At 42.3% G+C, this 15,148-nt stretch overlaps 1 protein-coding gene across 3 annotated transcripts in view; it reads left to right on the top strand.

The window, feature by feature from the left end:
- The first annotated feature begins 579 nt into the window (after nucleotides 1–579).
- Nucleotides 580–15,148, top strand: part of LOC126041256 (uncharacterized protein F13E9.13, mitochondrial-like) — a 46,518-nt gene continuing 31,949 nt past the window's right edge. The window contains exons 1-4 of one of the 3 annotated variants that reach the window (XM_049806673.1): nucleotides 580–637; nucleotides 849–924; nucleotides 2,139–2,221; nucleotides 9,354–9,534. In XM_049806673.1, coding sequence (XP_049662630.1) covers nucleotides 852–924; nucleotides 2,139–2,221; nucleotides 9,354–9,534 — 337 coding nt within the window. In that variant the 5' untranslated portion in view covers nucleotides 580–637; nucleotides 849–851. Of the gene's footprint in view, nucleotides 638–767; nucleotides 925–1,340; nucleotides 1,714–2,138; nucleotides 2,222–9,353; nucleotides 9,535–15,148 lie in introns of those variants that run through there. The other 2 variants (XM_049806672.1, XM_049806674.1) reach the window with 2 other exon arrangements.

The following is a 15,148-nucleotide window of genomic DNA, read 5'->3' as shown; positions in this document are numbered from 1 at the left end:
CCCGGGCCGGCCCCGCCGGCTCCCCCCGCCCCGCGGCCGGGCACCCCGGGAGGGGCGGCAGGGGCGCCCGCCGCCCCCTGCCCGCGCAGGCAGTCGCTCGCTCACCGCCGCGCCCGGCCGCCCCGGACCTTCCCGGCCGAAGGCGAGCCAGCAAGCGGGTAGGTGGGTGGGTGGGTGCCCGGCGGAGGCGCTGGCGGGGCGCAGGGGCAGGGCAGGGCGGGAGCGCGGCGCGGGCGGGCGGGCTCCGCTGGGCGCCTCCTGCCTCACGGCGCGGCCGCTCCCGTCCCTGCGCACAGCGCGGCCCGCGCCGAGCGGGACATTTAAACGCGCGGCGCGGGGCCGCCTCCCCGCCCGCCCGCACACGTGGCCCCGCGCACAGCGCCGGGGGACGGCGCCCGGCCGGGGCGGGGTCTGCGGGGGGGCGCGGCGGGGCGCCGCCAGCCGCCGGCGGGCCCTGTGGGAGCGGCGCGGGGCGCCGCGGGGCGCGGGATGCCGCGACGGGGCCGGGGGCCGACGGGGCGGGGCGGGGCCGGGCCGGGGGCGGGGCCGGCGGCGCCGACGCGGAAGCGGCACCGGCACCGGCGGCGGCGGCAGCAGCAGCGCGCGCGGCCGCCGGTCACCGCCGGGGTGAGCTGAGGTGAGCCCAGCCGAGCCGAGCCGGGCCGAGGGAGCTGAGGGGAGGGGCCCGGCCGCCCCGCCCCGCCCCGCCCGCGAGCGGGAGCTGGCCCGGGCCCGGTCTCTCGGCGGCGGGAGGCTGGGCCGCCGCCATGGCCGGCCGGGGCCTGTCCGCCCCCCCCCCCCCCCCCCGCTGCCCGGCCCTGATCTCCTCCCTCCTTCCCTCCCCGCAGGGCATGCGGCCGCCCGGGCTCTTCGGGCGGCTGAAGGCGGCGGTCGTCGGGGTGGTGCACGTGGGAGCGCTGCCAGGTAAGCGGCGGCCGGGCGGCCCGCCGGCGCTGCGCCCGCCGAGCACGGCCGGCCGGCGGGACAGGGCCGGGCCGGGCCGGGCCGGGCCGGGCCGGGCTCTCGTCGGCGTCACCCGTTAGCCCGGCCGCGGCCCCCGGCGCAGAGCCCGCTCCCCGGGAAGCCGGTCCCTTCAACCGCCGCTGCGGGCCCCTCGCGAAGTGCCACAGGTTTGGGCATCCCCCCCCCCCACACACACACACACTTCTAGGGGTAGAAGAGGCAGGAGACGCTTCCGTGGAGGGAGCCGGAGCGAGGAAGCAAGGGTTTGGCTTTGGCGAGCTCTCCACCGCTGCGCTTCAAGAAGCAACGGCAAGGAAAGCACGGGGTAGATCTCGGGTGGAGCTCTCGTGGGTCCTGAGAGGCAACAGGGAGGTCAGACAAGAGGCAGGGTTTCTTCCACCCTGACCTCCTCATCCACCTGTCCCGCCGGGGCTCAGGGTGAGCAGAGCTAATTACAGCAGCTGACCTTCCCCTTGACCAGCTGGTGCTCCACGTGTTCCCAGAAGCAGCCTCCAGGCATTATGGCCAGCTTTCCCCGTGCTGTGAAATCAGACCGTCTAACAGAGTTGTCAGGGAGCTCTTGGCAGTCCCCATGTCAGACTCTCAGTGCCCGGCTTTCGGAACCCACGTATCAGAAAAGGCTTTGGGGTTGATCTTAAGGGAAACTGACTGAACTCCGACAAAATCCACGCGTGTTCATTTCTGCCACGAAGCTCTTACACCGAAGATCAGGTGCCATCAGCCGTGCAGGTTAGGGTTTAAGATAGCTTTGATTTTAAATTGGCTGTTGTTTACCATAGGCCTTCTGCGCACCTAGAGGGTGGTGTTGCCCTAGGTTGTATTGGGTGGAGCATCACTAATGCAGGATAAGCTCTAGTAAGTACAGGAATAACAAGCTAAGAGTAGATCTGGTGCAAGAAGAGATTTTAGCAGATATCCCTCAAGCTGTGAATTAGATTTAGGAGCTGAATGGTTACAGCAGATCTGTCAAGTTCAGCTAAGCAAAGAGGTGCCACTAAGGCACGTTGCAAGGAGATACTGCAGCCTTTTAGCAAGTTTACCCTGTTTCACCCTATTTCAGTATGCCAATTGCTATAGTTGTGCTACATGAAAGCTGTAACTGTATGTGGTTTTGGTTTGTACGTGCCCTGGGGTAAGCAGCATTATTCTTGCAGGGACACCAAGAAGTTCTCTTCCATTGACCCAGATCATTGATCAAGCTTGTCAAGAGGCAGAAGCTTACAAGGATGCTGGAGTTGTAAGTTTTGGTTTCCTTCTTCCTATGGCAGCATTTACACAATGCTGCTTCTGCATAGCCAATATTTTAAACTGAGTCTATAATTCATCAAGAGCAGTTTAAACCACATGGTTTAGGAAGATGTTTAAATCCACATCTTTTATTTCAATACGGTAAGTAGGCCTTGTAGACTACAAAACCTAAAATAAGTATCACATGCACCCAAAACAATTGAAAAAGCTTAGATTCAAATTGTGTAATTCAAGTTGCTTAAGTTGAATTTTGAATTACTACCAATTTCTAAGAATGAAGTCAATTTAAGGGGGGGGGGGGGGGGGACGGACGAGGAGGGGGAGGAGAAAAGTTGACCGCACCACGGATGGTTGCTGACATTCTAGGTACCTGGCTGTAGAATGCTTCATCATCCAGTCTGACAAGCCACTGTATTTTTAGTTCTGTACAACACTGGTTTCATTAAGGTATGGAGAAATACCATTTGCACAGCGGAGGCACCGCATGCATACTTCAGTCACTTGTAGGGTGCAGGATCACCCCACATTTGCATTTGTGCCAAAACAGCACAGATTATTCAGGGACCAAAAAAAAAAAAAAAAAAAAAGCTTAGGCCCTTTTCTGCCCTCTTTAACCCTTCTATCCTAACCCCCAGCAGCAAGCATGCCTGCTTTGCGCATCTAGAAGAGAAGGCCCAAAAGGCCAGTCTCAGCCAGAGGCAAGTACTACCAACTGAATTGCTGTTGGACCTAAAGTGGTGTAGTAATCTTCATAGGTCAGTAGATTTTAACAGGGTGTATGTCCTTTTGAAAGGTCAGATATGTTTTAAACATTTCATTGCACCTCATCTTCAGGTGTTGATGTGCTTTTTCTTTGACCTGCCTACAGTATTATGTACTGTTTCTGGCATAGTAAGGTGGTGTCCTAATGTCCGAAGTTTGAAAATGCCTTAAATAAGCAAGTAGTCACTGCTCTGAGCTGCTGGTTTTCTACAAAACTTTAATAACAAGCCAGTTGAAACCTTTTTAATGGCATAAATTGGAATGATACTTTACAGACTGAACAGAATTGAATGCAAGAGCTTAATCTAAATTATAGAAGATCAAGGTCAAAATGGAAGACAAGTCACACTGAGTGGGTTATGGGCAGAGCGCTAGTTAGGGTAAACTGGGAAAGAATCCCAAGAACAGAATTGTTGAAAGGATAAACAGCACTGCGGAAGAATGATGTTTCAGTAGGTGGGCTTCAGTGCCTATGAACCAGATGAGTTTGTGCAAGATGTCCACCCAGTTAGAATAATCGCTAGCTGCAAGTTGTACAGAATGAGTAAGTTTTCTTCCTTTTCATGCCTGTTGAAAGAACAGGTGTGCAATAGCTCTGTATCCTGTACTGTGACTTTCTATTTTGTCTTTACAGTTACAGAATCAACATGAGGTATAACATGATTTGATTACATCAGAAGAGTGGCAAGTACTAGTCTCCGTCTTCTGTGTTAGAGGAAGTGGTTACACAAATGATCTGTAATTCTTAAAGCCATTACCCCACATTCCAGTGCTTTGTTTACCCATTTCCCTTACATAGTAATTAAACATTGAAACCTTTAGCAGCAGGGAGAAAATGCCAAGTATACCGAAAGGTGAGGGAGGGTACAAAAGCAGTTACTATCACTGCTGACACGCACAAAGCTAGAACAGTTTTAAGACAAGCTTTAAAATGAGTACTAACACAAAATTTTGTGTTTTATACTTTACCGTCTTTTCAATAGTTGTAGTAAATTCTGCTATTCCAGGTCTAACTTGTTTACCTTTTCTCCTACTGCATTGCATTCTCTGAACTTGAATATATTTTTAAACTTACCTCTCAGGTAGACAGATGAGGTGAATGCAATTATTTCTCTACACATTTGGACAAATTCAGGGCTTAAAATTATGCTTAGTCTATCTCCTGTAGAAGTCACAAGAACATCAGTATACATTCCACAGCAATCTTCTTTCTAAAGGTCTGTACACAGTAGTGTTATAGCAATATGACAAACAAATCCTTTATTAATGCCATAAATGTCAGAGAAATCAGGAGAGCTTGCATAAATATCAGTATGGTTGCCTAACTTTCTGCAATTCGCTTGTTTAGTTTTTCCTGGTACTTCAAGAGAAATGCAAGTTTTTGTGATAGGAGCTTCCTGGCTTTTGCACTGATACCACCACTCTTCCAAACTAACTATCCTGCTTCTGTAACAGGAATATATTTGGGTTTCCCCCTCAGTACTCAGAGTGAAATGTTAAGCTGTTTTTCTTGTGGAAGAAGAGCTAGAAACTTAAAAGTGGTTTTTCTCCACAGATGTTTCTACTGCCAGAATTTCCAAGTGCTGCCTACATTAGCCTTTAAGAAGATACGTAACCATCTTGCTGCTAGGAGATGTTTACATGTTGTCTCAAGTTGCTCAAATTGGTGTTAACATTTAAAAATAAAGTATATGGTCTTGTTCACTCAACACACATTGCACTTGGAAGTAAATCCTATATTCAGAAAAAGGTGACTTGTCTGGCACATTAGCAGCTTAACATAATAAATATGAAAGATTTGTGATATTAGAGCACAGTAATGAAAACAAGTGAGTGCTCAGCTAGGAAGCCATCTGTGCTCAAAATGTATATGCCTTGTACTTGTGTGTTGCTAAACAATGAAGTTCCCTAAACAAGATTTTATAAGCAGCAAGCCATGATCTCTGCAATTTGTATCTGCTTTTATTTAAGAAAAATGCAAAATATATATTCAAGTTAACTTTTATTCATTCCATTTAGCCTGGGTGAAGCTTACTTTGTAGGCAGAAAATGGAGCACAAGTTCCGTCTAATTTCATTGATACAGATCGCTTTACTGCTAGTTGCTGTTATCTAGCTGTAGCTACTCGAGTAGCTGACATTAAAGACAGTAAGAGATACCTAAGTAAAACTATATCTTTAAAAAAAAACCAGCAACCAACCCAATTATAAAGCTACATTGAGTTGCAAATATTATTGTGGTGCTTACCACGCAAAATTTTAGGTTTGCTTCTTTTACTAGTGCTGTCTCTGGAGATGCATTCATTGCTATTCTGATCCTCCTGACCCTTCTTTTGTCTCTGTACCCGGAAGGGGAGTTGCTAGTATATGTTTTAAATTGATGTTTTTAAAAAATGAAAAGTTTCAAGCCTGTTACTCTTAAAATGACAGTGATAGTTAGAATTCAAATTACTTGGAGTTTAATGACAGTTGAGATGGAATAAACTAGTATTTCTGCATAGAAACATGTAGGTACTTACCACTTGCATTACAGAGGTTAACATTTCAAATCTTAACTATATTACAGTAGAATAAAGCAGCAGACAAACCTCCCGACAGCTGTCTCCTGTGGTACATACAGGAGAACGTAAGATGTCTACTTACCTACATTAAGGCAGTAACCTCTTGTTCTGGAGATCAAGGTTTTAAAGGAATTGCTAAGAAGCTGTAACCAGACACAGCAAGTAAATGCTTTACAAAGGCCTCTGATATCCTTTATAAGGGCCACATGATCGTGGTGGTGGGAAAAGCTGTGATTGTTCTAGTACATACCTGAGCCTATGTACTAATGGGTATGGTGCAAACCCCCCCCCTTTCTTCCTGTAGGAAAGAGTAGTTGTTTTAAGCTTGCAAAGGTTTGTATTAGCATGCATGTGTTTGTAGGTAAAGCCCTTCTGTTAGGTGAAACGCTGGCATTAAAGTTGCCCTAGGTAAAAGTTACATTAGGTAGGTGCTGAGTTAAAACTTGTATGCTTGTTACACCTGTTGTGGTTTATAGTGTTGTATATTTTTGAGGCTTTTCTGCTGTGATACGTGTGTGTGCGGCTGAAGTGTTCTAAGAGGTCATTTCTATAAGTCAAATAAAGCTAAGAAAATTATTTTTCTATATAATCAGAGAGCTCTTTAAATGACCTATTTTCCAGTAGCTAACTGTGATACAAGAGGCACTTTGCACACATGTAGCACTTCAGAAGTCATTCAAAGTAAAAAGGAAATATATTGTTTGAGAATTGTGTATGATAAGGCTAATATATATAAGCAACACTTAAATCATCTTAATATTCAATGGAAAAGGAACACGAAAGGTATTTGCTAGAGTTTTATCTCATACTATCCAAATAAATTCTGCTTTGGAGGGTGTAATAGCGTAGCTGTTCCCATAGACTTCTAAACTATAAGCTTAAGTTCCAAGAACTTTAATTTAGCGTAACTGTTTTCTTTCCACCATTTTAATTAGCTGTCTGATAGTACTGGAGCCTGTTTTATATACATATCAAATCAGTAAACACGGAAATCTGTGGTGTTATATTTTTATATAAAATATGAAAGAAAGCTTTGAGTTAATGCATCTGTAATTCAGCTCTCTGTATTGCAGAACATATGTTGTTCTTTTTTAATTAAACAAAACATAATGTGCAAAAGAACATAGTCTAATGGATGGTACCAAAAGAATAACACATTATTAAAGTAATACCAAAAATATTCACTGTAACTGTAGACCTGGAGGCCATAGGAAGAGACAAGTGCTGAAAAGTGAGTATAGTAAGTTTAAGGCAGAAGAGAGAAATGTGGGAATCCTCCCATATGCCTGTGTTTTGAACTAGAATTCAATGAGATACTTTTTATGCACAATAGTATGGCTAGGGTTTTAAATTAATTTTTAAATGAATTCATTCATTAATGTATCTAATGGAATAATTTGCTTTATGCAAATCCTGAGCTGTTAAAGTAGTGGCAACTCATAGAAAGCTCAGTTTCACTGCAGAATTCCTGTGGAATTGTGCCAGCCCGTTCTCCTGCCTTCTTGGCTCCTGGCACGGCTCTTCAGGAGCTGAGCATCTGAAGCCCCATTCCCAGACACCTTTCTTCCTGTGTGTCCTATGGATGTTGATTCTTGACTGCCTCGAAGCCTGGGGCTTCTGATTTGCAGACCCTAGCTCCTTCCTTGCCCTTATGATAAGCTTGGAGTCTCCCAGATGTCCAGGTTTTGGTGAAGTCTGCCAAGTAGAATGTTCTTGAGCCAAGGACCAAGGGCTACCAGGTTTTGTGGCTCCAAGTCGTTATCTGGTTTTGAGGGTTCTTTGCGTTTTTTGAGTTTGGTTGTATTAAAATACCATAGTTCTACGTTAATCCTTTTGCCACATACTACTATTGACCAACTTTGCATTTGTGCTTAAACTGACCTAATATATTTATGTGTACAGAGGGCAAAAGACTGAGGGATTTCTCTTTCTGTTGGTGCCACAAAGGATTCAGCAGTTGTGCCTGAGGTACAAGACCGTTTGGTCAGTTCAGGTTTGTTGGACCAGTCCTGACCTCATTCCAGAGAAACTGAGTAAAAGTTTGTGATTTTTTTTCATTTCTGAAAATGCTGTGGGTTTTCTGAGGACTGGTTGTCATCTTTGTCATATGGCTACCTCCCTCACAGGTAGAAAAGTATTGATGTTAAATTATACATTGAATTGGATGTAGAAACAAAATCAAGGACAGATGTTTTGTTTAGTTGTCATAGCTGGTTTTCCTTTGCTTATTTGAGGTTTTCCTGGACTGGAATTCTGTAATTAAATATGCTAGTGAGTGGCACCAAATAGTGCATAGGTCTAATGTTGGATGCTTATAATATTAGATCACTTTTTCCATTAATAGGTTGTGTGTTTTTAAGGTGGCATGTATTTTGTGTATTTAAATACTCATCTGTAAGTCATTTGGTAAAGGCAGCTGTACCCTAGCACACTGAACGTATATGTAGGTTGTGTGCTTGGACTGACCATGTTGTTCCACCAGATTATTTCCTTTATCAGTTTTCTCCATCCTCCATGTTAGGTGTTCATTTATGATGTCTGTGTCTTACCCTGTAATTCAGCCATTAAATGCTGAGTGCATTTTATATACTATCTTATCTTTTACTGCCAGAAGGGCTTCTACACTACAACAAAGATTAAAGAAGCGTTACATATGAAAGTTTTTAAAAAAGGAAACCTTTTTTTCCCCCTTCCTGATTCTCTACATTATTATTAACCAAACTTCTTAATTTAATCTCTAGTTGTACTTTTTCCCCCCAAAATGTTCTTCCTTCTATTCTGGTTCAGTTACAGTATCTTTGAAATGTAAAGCTCTAATTTTAAAGGATTAAGATGTGTGATAAAACTTGAGAGCGAGCAGAATTTATTTTCTATATATACAATTAATTGTCTAGTAAACTTTTTGTATTTTTAGATTGAAGCAGGTGAGAAATTTCTAGCTTCTTTAAACATTCTCACTGCAAATGCAAAACATAAGGCTTGAAATATGTTTCAAGGCTGTACTTTTGTTATTAGTCCTTGACAAAATTATATATGATTTGCAGTTGAAAACTTTCTGGTATATACTATACAATGATTGAAAAAGTACAAGGTACCAGATAATGTACAAAGATTTTCAATAAATGGTTATCAATTATATCAGCAGAGTATTTTGTCATCTCTCTATTGTTTGCTAAGAGTATGTCCATGCGGAGTGAGAGGTGTAGTAGATAATAAATAGCAATATCTTCCTTCAAGTTAATTCTGAATCCGGAATGGGAGAAATATCAATAGTTAATACTATGGTATTAAGAACACTGCAAAAAGGCACAAGAATAGTCAACAAAAAACTCCTTTATTTATCCAAAGTAACACTTATTTTCTGACATTAATTGAGTTGAAAATTGCCTTGATTATGTCTAAATCCTCCGTTATCCAAACATACTCAATATCCTATATTCCAGTCGGATAACTGAAGTTTGACTTTACACTATTTTTAATGAGGTATACAATTTAACTCATTCGCCCATAGTTCACATTTTAGGATGGATCAAAGGAAACCAAATTGGTGAATGTATAATTAAAATCATATTTATTTCTCTTCATGATTTCCCTGCAAATACCATGCTGTTGATGAAAGCACTTTTATAAGTGGTTGTATGCATCAACACAATTTACTGTAGATAATCCTTCCTTTGAAGGAAAACCTTTAAACTCATGTGTCTTTTAATACAAAACAGTGCAATGGTAAACTAGCTGTGTTTTTTAAGTTCCTTTTTTTTCCCAGTTTAATCATATTTCTTTATAATAATCTCCACAGGATGGCTTGATAGTAGAAAACATGCATGATCTTCCTTACACGGTATGTCCTGGACCTGAAGTAACTGCAGCAATGACAGTCATTAGTGCTGCAGTGAGACAGACCTGCCCCCATCTCGCGCTGGGTGTCCAGATCCTGTGTGCTGCAAATCAACAGGCGATAGCCGTTGCTCTTGCTGCAGGTAATAGAAATGACGCATCAGTTATTACTGTTGTTTGCTATGGCATTTACTCTCTGCAAATTGTGCATTGTACTAACATAGATACCATGAAAAATGAGACATGAAAAGCTCACTGTACCCTGAAAAAGCAGAAATTACATTTTGAGAAAGATGCCTCCTTGATTATAATAGATGATACTTGCACGCTGCTTCAGTTGAAGGCAGCTAAAAATCCCAAGGCTGCTGCTGCAGCTTTCTGGGTGAAGCCCGTCTAAATATAATGATTAGTTTAAACCTACTCATGTCTAAAAGCCACCTTTGGTGTAACTCTGTTTACTTCGGTTAAATTATATTTGAGGATCAACTTAACCCACTGTGGTTAAGCAGCCTGTTTCAGCATCTAATTATATGTTGTTGCTACTACTGGTATCCGTTAAAACTAAGTTTTCATTGCCTTTTTTTAATGAATGGATGGAATGAAACTTTTTATATTAATAACAAAAAATTGAGTGTACAGCTAGCCAAACTACTTAAAATTAAATTGCATTTGGGAGAATTAAATATAAATTAATCTATCTTTATTGCATGAATCCTAGACTTGCTAACCTTTCTGCTCCTACTGCTTGCTGAAGCAATTTTAGTTTTTCATATGTAACATTCCATGATTTAAAGATGGAGGCTGGTTTAATATGGAAGGCTTGTACTTCCTAAATACTTCATAAATTGAGGGTTAATGCCTGTTTTTGCCCAAATTGCATGCGATTACAGGAAGATTGCCCATTTTTGAATGTACAAATTTTACAAACAGGCAGAATTTCATAAGAATGGAAAACTAAGAGATGCTGGTGTTAATTGAAAACCATACTTCAGGTAAAATAATGTAGGCTAACTTATCTGCAATGACAGTTTTAATTACATTGGGTATGTTCTAAAAGTCTTAAATTCCTTTTTTCTTGGGGGAATTCTTGTTAGTAGATGTGTTTTGAACTCAGAACTTTGGAGTGCTTTAAAATCAGAAGTTCCCATTTTCAAGGTGTCTAGCTACTTGACAAACTGACAAAACCTGATTTTTATTGCTGCAGTAGAACCTATATGAAAACCTAAAATAAAAATGCTAACAGAATCCAGTTTTAGCTTTTAGGGTTTGTATGCATGTAGGATACTTGAGGTACATAGGCATTTGCAAAAGTATTTATACATCTTATTTTTAAAAGCAGTAGTCGAACTGTTAGTGACTTATGCATCTTTTTAGGAGCAAAACTGATCACTAAATAAAGGATATAGTGTGGGAACAATGTATTTCTCTTCTCAGCAATTATTAATGAGGGAGAGAATTCCTGGAGGGCTTGGGTTTTGCTCAGCTCTACTGCTGTTCTGCACTATTTGTTCTGTAACTGGAGAACACCAGCTTGGAAGGGCCTGTGTTTTAATGCATTTCATTGCACTTCTCTAAAAATGATTGTCTGAAGTTCACTGAACAGGAAAGCAAAAAGAAAAGAGAATCACTTTAAGCAAAACCATAGTAAAGCGAGTGCTACTTTATAGGTAGGAAATCTTTGAGTAGTTTTTCTGTAGCAGCTTACTAGTGTCTTTAATGTCAATACAGTTTTCATAGGTGGGAATTAATAAAGCAAGCCCTGTATGCTTCCACTACAGAAAATACTTGCTGAAGGTGTTTTAGCTAAAAAGCATATGTAGCATCTCCTGCTACTATGCAGTCATTTCATTTTCCCTGTGGAAACTCCTATCTTTGGTAGAAATAACTGTTCTGAAGAGAACTGCACAAGGAAATCCTAAGTGGTCTCTAGGTGAAGATAATGATTTTATTTTGTAAAGAGGGAAAAAAAATCAGCAGGTTTACAGTGTGACTAGAAGGAGCTCAACATCACCAACATGTGGTTATGTTAATAAACATGTTGTGGGTAGCCAAATAGTAACAGATGAAATTTCTGAATTTTACTAGCATATTGACAACGTATTGGATAAATCTGAAAATAAAAGTCATAAATCAGGGGATGAGGCATCTGAGAACGTTGAGAATTTTTTTTGTCATTTGTTTTGGTTCTTTAGGAAACATTTATTTATTCAATTAAGACACCTAAAGGAAGGAATGACAGCAAAAACATCTTTGTGCTGGGTGCTTCAGCAAAGGCACGGAGCAGTGGTAGGAAAATAGCGGGGGATCTTGAGGAAAAAGGGAACTGCTCTTCTGACAGAAACAAGCAGTTCCGCATGTTATCAAAAAACAACTATTGAGCCAAAACAGTTGTTGTCAACATCTCCCCAGCTCCAGAAGGTTATTGCAGACAGTTGCACCAGTGCCGAGTGCTCTTGGTTCAGAGCACGGGCAGGTCCACCGCTGTGGGTTGATGGAGGCGGTTGCCCAAGGGCATCCATCCAGCAGGCCATGGCATCCTCCTGCCCGTGTTCCCCCTCCATCTGCCCCACAAACCATCATGACGGTGTCTGATCTTCTGCTTTCGCTTTTGACTTCAAAAGGTTATGTTGAAAGCTGCCCGATTTCCCTCTGTTCCCAAGGGCAGATATGGCAGTGTTAGGCCACTCAGACATTAATGTCATTATATACACAAATAGTGGGGGAGATTCATGTCACACATTTCTTTAATATTAAAAAAGTCCTTTGCTGTTCAACTTTTATACTCTTCTAATGTAGGCATTTTAGTTTAAAATACTGTAATGTCCCTGAGGACCCATAGACTGGAAAACATAAGAGAGAATACAGAATAGTACAGGTTTGTATTTATATTTTTGACTGGAAGCCATCTTAATCTCAAATGCTTATTCTCAGAAAAACAACCCTTCTTAATAGTTCATTTTAATTACATCCTCCAAAGACTGTATTATCTTCCTTCTTCCCTAAAATGCTCTTTGTGGAGAAGCAAGTCAGAATTTGTTTGCTAGGGTTACTTTTCAATTGGTTCATTATTAACAGGTGTACCATGTGGTTTTTAGAGGTGTATAATTTCCTGTTTGTAGTTTCTGATTTAATTAACTACATCTGCTTGAGGTTGAAACAGAATGATGTATATAAGCAGGTTCTATGAGCATTTGTAGAGGAGATAAAAAAAATACAAATGCTCTCTTATTTATTTTTGTTTAGCAAATATTACTGGTTATCATTTCTCAGTGCTCAGGAATGTCCACAATATGTTCGCTAAGTCTGGGTCAGGTTTAGGCATAGTGTTTGGTTTTCTTATTTATCCGTGTGTCTTGTTTCCTGAAGTTAACCGTTGTGTTAATTTCATGTTGTTTGTTGTTGATCTACTTCCAAATTACATGCCTTTTCTTTTATTGAAAGTTTGCTAATTATGAAGCACTGTTCATATTAGAGGGGACTGTTGTGTCTAAAGGAATTGCCCAAAAGCCCTCAGCTATTTGTGTGGGTTTTTTATGTTAGTGAGATGTTCTGCTTGGCTCTAATCTATCAGTGTAGGTCTTTGCAGGGGAGATGCAGAACCTTTATAATACAGGGACTAGATGCTGGTGATACTCCATTATTTTGTACATTCTGCATGCTCTCCGTTACCGATGTGTAGCAGTGATTGAGAGGAAATAAATAACTGGCCCATCATTAACCTAATGGAGACAAAGTTAATGGTGAGAAGAAGGATTTCAAGAAAAATTGCCATTGTGGAATATCGGCCTGGCCATCTGCTAATCTTTGAGGCATAGAATAGTGCCCATAGCTGTATCTCTGTAGTGATGCACAGGAACGCTTCTGATATTCCAGGTACCCCTTCCTGCTGTATCTTGACTCCATGGGGTGGAGAACCCCAGGCACATGGGCCAGAGGCAAGTTATGCTCTTGTGTTCTGGCCAGAGCTTCAGTCTGTGCACCCGGGAGCAAGGACTGCAGGGTCTACTGTAGAGTGCAGCTTCGCTACACCTGGGTGAGCCTGTGTTACACTCCTCATGAATCAGGGCTCAGTTTTTAAGTTTATCTTCTCTCATCTCATAAACTTACAATAGAATAGCTCAGTTGGAAGGGGCTTAAGATAATTGTCTAGTCCAGCTGCATCTCTGCCTGACTGTGAAACTGCCCTTTTTTCCTTTAAGGATCGTATTACTGAAATCCCATTTCTGAGTTGGTCTTCATCAATGATAATGACATAGTTGGTAGCTGATTAAGTGAGGCTTCGTATCAGAAGATATCCCAGGTACCCAGATGTCTCCGTGTCTTTTATAAATAGAGCGTTGCTGTCTGAGACCATTCCGTTCCGTCACCCACAAGCAGGGATATCTTCCATGGGAATTCACATGCTACAGCTCATGATACTGTTTAAGGTGGGATAGAATTGGGCAGAATTGTATACTGCTTTTTTGATTTTCTTTTTTACTGCCACCATATTAATGCAGTGGTGGGGGGAGGCAGCTGAGCTGAGAACTGCCGCAGGGGTGTGCATGCCTTGGGAGCATCCACAGCTTGCTGTGGAGCAAGGCAGTGAGTGCTGCAGACTCTGCTGTGAGCTCTGCTGAAGATGCTTCTCCCAGGCCCGCAATTCATGCTGAGCATGGAAGGAGCTGCTGCACGACGATGTGCTGAGCGGGTAAAGGGTCTTCGCAGCACAGAGACTGTATGCCTCTAGTGTCAATAGCAGGCAAAGTCGATACTCCTCTGAGTTTTCACTTTCAGCACAAAATCAGTCTTTCGGATTCTTTTTTAATTAGGAAGGCAAGAAGAGCTGGGAGATGGGATTTACTGTGCATGTAAAGCAAGATACCACCACTAAAGTAACCTGCGGCATCTTGCCTTTATGTAAAGGCAGAGATGTTTGCCTGAAGTCCAAAATTCAGGAGCTGCTGCCTTGCAGAGGCCAGGTCCCATTTCTGTGAAAGCAGTAAATCCTAGCTCCCAGTTCCTTTTGACTTTATAACTGAAGGAAGGAACGTACCTGAGAAAAAGCTTCTCAATGGTTGCATCCACTTCACTGTTTTGGGGTGTTAAAATGCAGCGATATGCACATTTGCAGCATTTAAGATGGACAAAGTAAAAGTACTATTTCCTCCATCAGTTCAGTCTTGCGGTATTTTCTCACCCAGCAAAAGAAGTGTTTCAGTCTGTCGTTTTTTTCTTTTAATCATAAATTATCATGGGAAGGAAAGCAAAAAATAAAGCTTTTCTCTGCAGTTGATAGACCTTCACAGCTGTTTAGGTAAAGCTGTTCAAGTAAGATTAAAGTAAGTGGAGTAACACTAACTTTTGAAAAAGTGACAAGCTCTAATTGCTTGAGCAGGCCCTGCAGCAGCTGATGACTTGATTCCATGTTCCTAATACAGTCTTGAAGTTCTGTTTATTAGGCTTCATTGGAAATTTCCTGTTCTTGTTTTCCAGTGAGATTACAAATTTTTTTTATTCCCATGTAAGTCAGAAATGGGACTGCCTATTAACTATTAAATGGCTATTACTTTTCAACATGTCAAATGTGAAAGTAAGCAATAGTATCATTCTCACAATTTTATGAGCGTAAAAATGAATTCAGTGGCAGAATCTGATTATGGCTTCATAAAACAGAAGGGTAATGATTTGGTGCCTGCACCTATTACACTTGGTTAAAATTTGTATTTTCATAGCCCCCAAAAATCCAGATAGAGAGTGCAGCAGAAAGTCTTAAAT

Source organism: Accipiter gentilis, chromosome 7, assembly GCF_929443795.1.
Source record: "Accipiter gentilis chromosome 7, bAccGen1.1, whole genome shotgun sequence".
Taxonomy (NCBI): domain Eukaryota; kingdom Metazoa; phylum Chordata; class Aves; order Accipitriformes; family Accipitridae; genus Astur; species Astur gentilis.
This window is presented reverse-complemented; position numbering and strand designations above follow the sequence as displayed.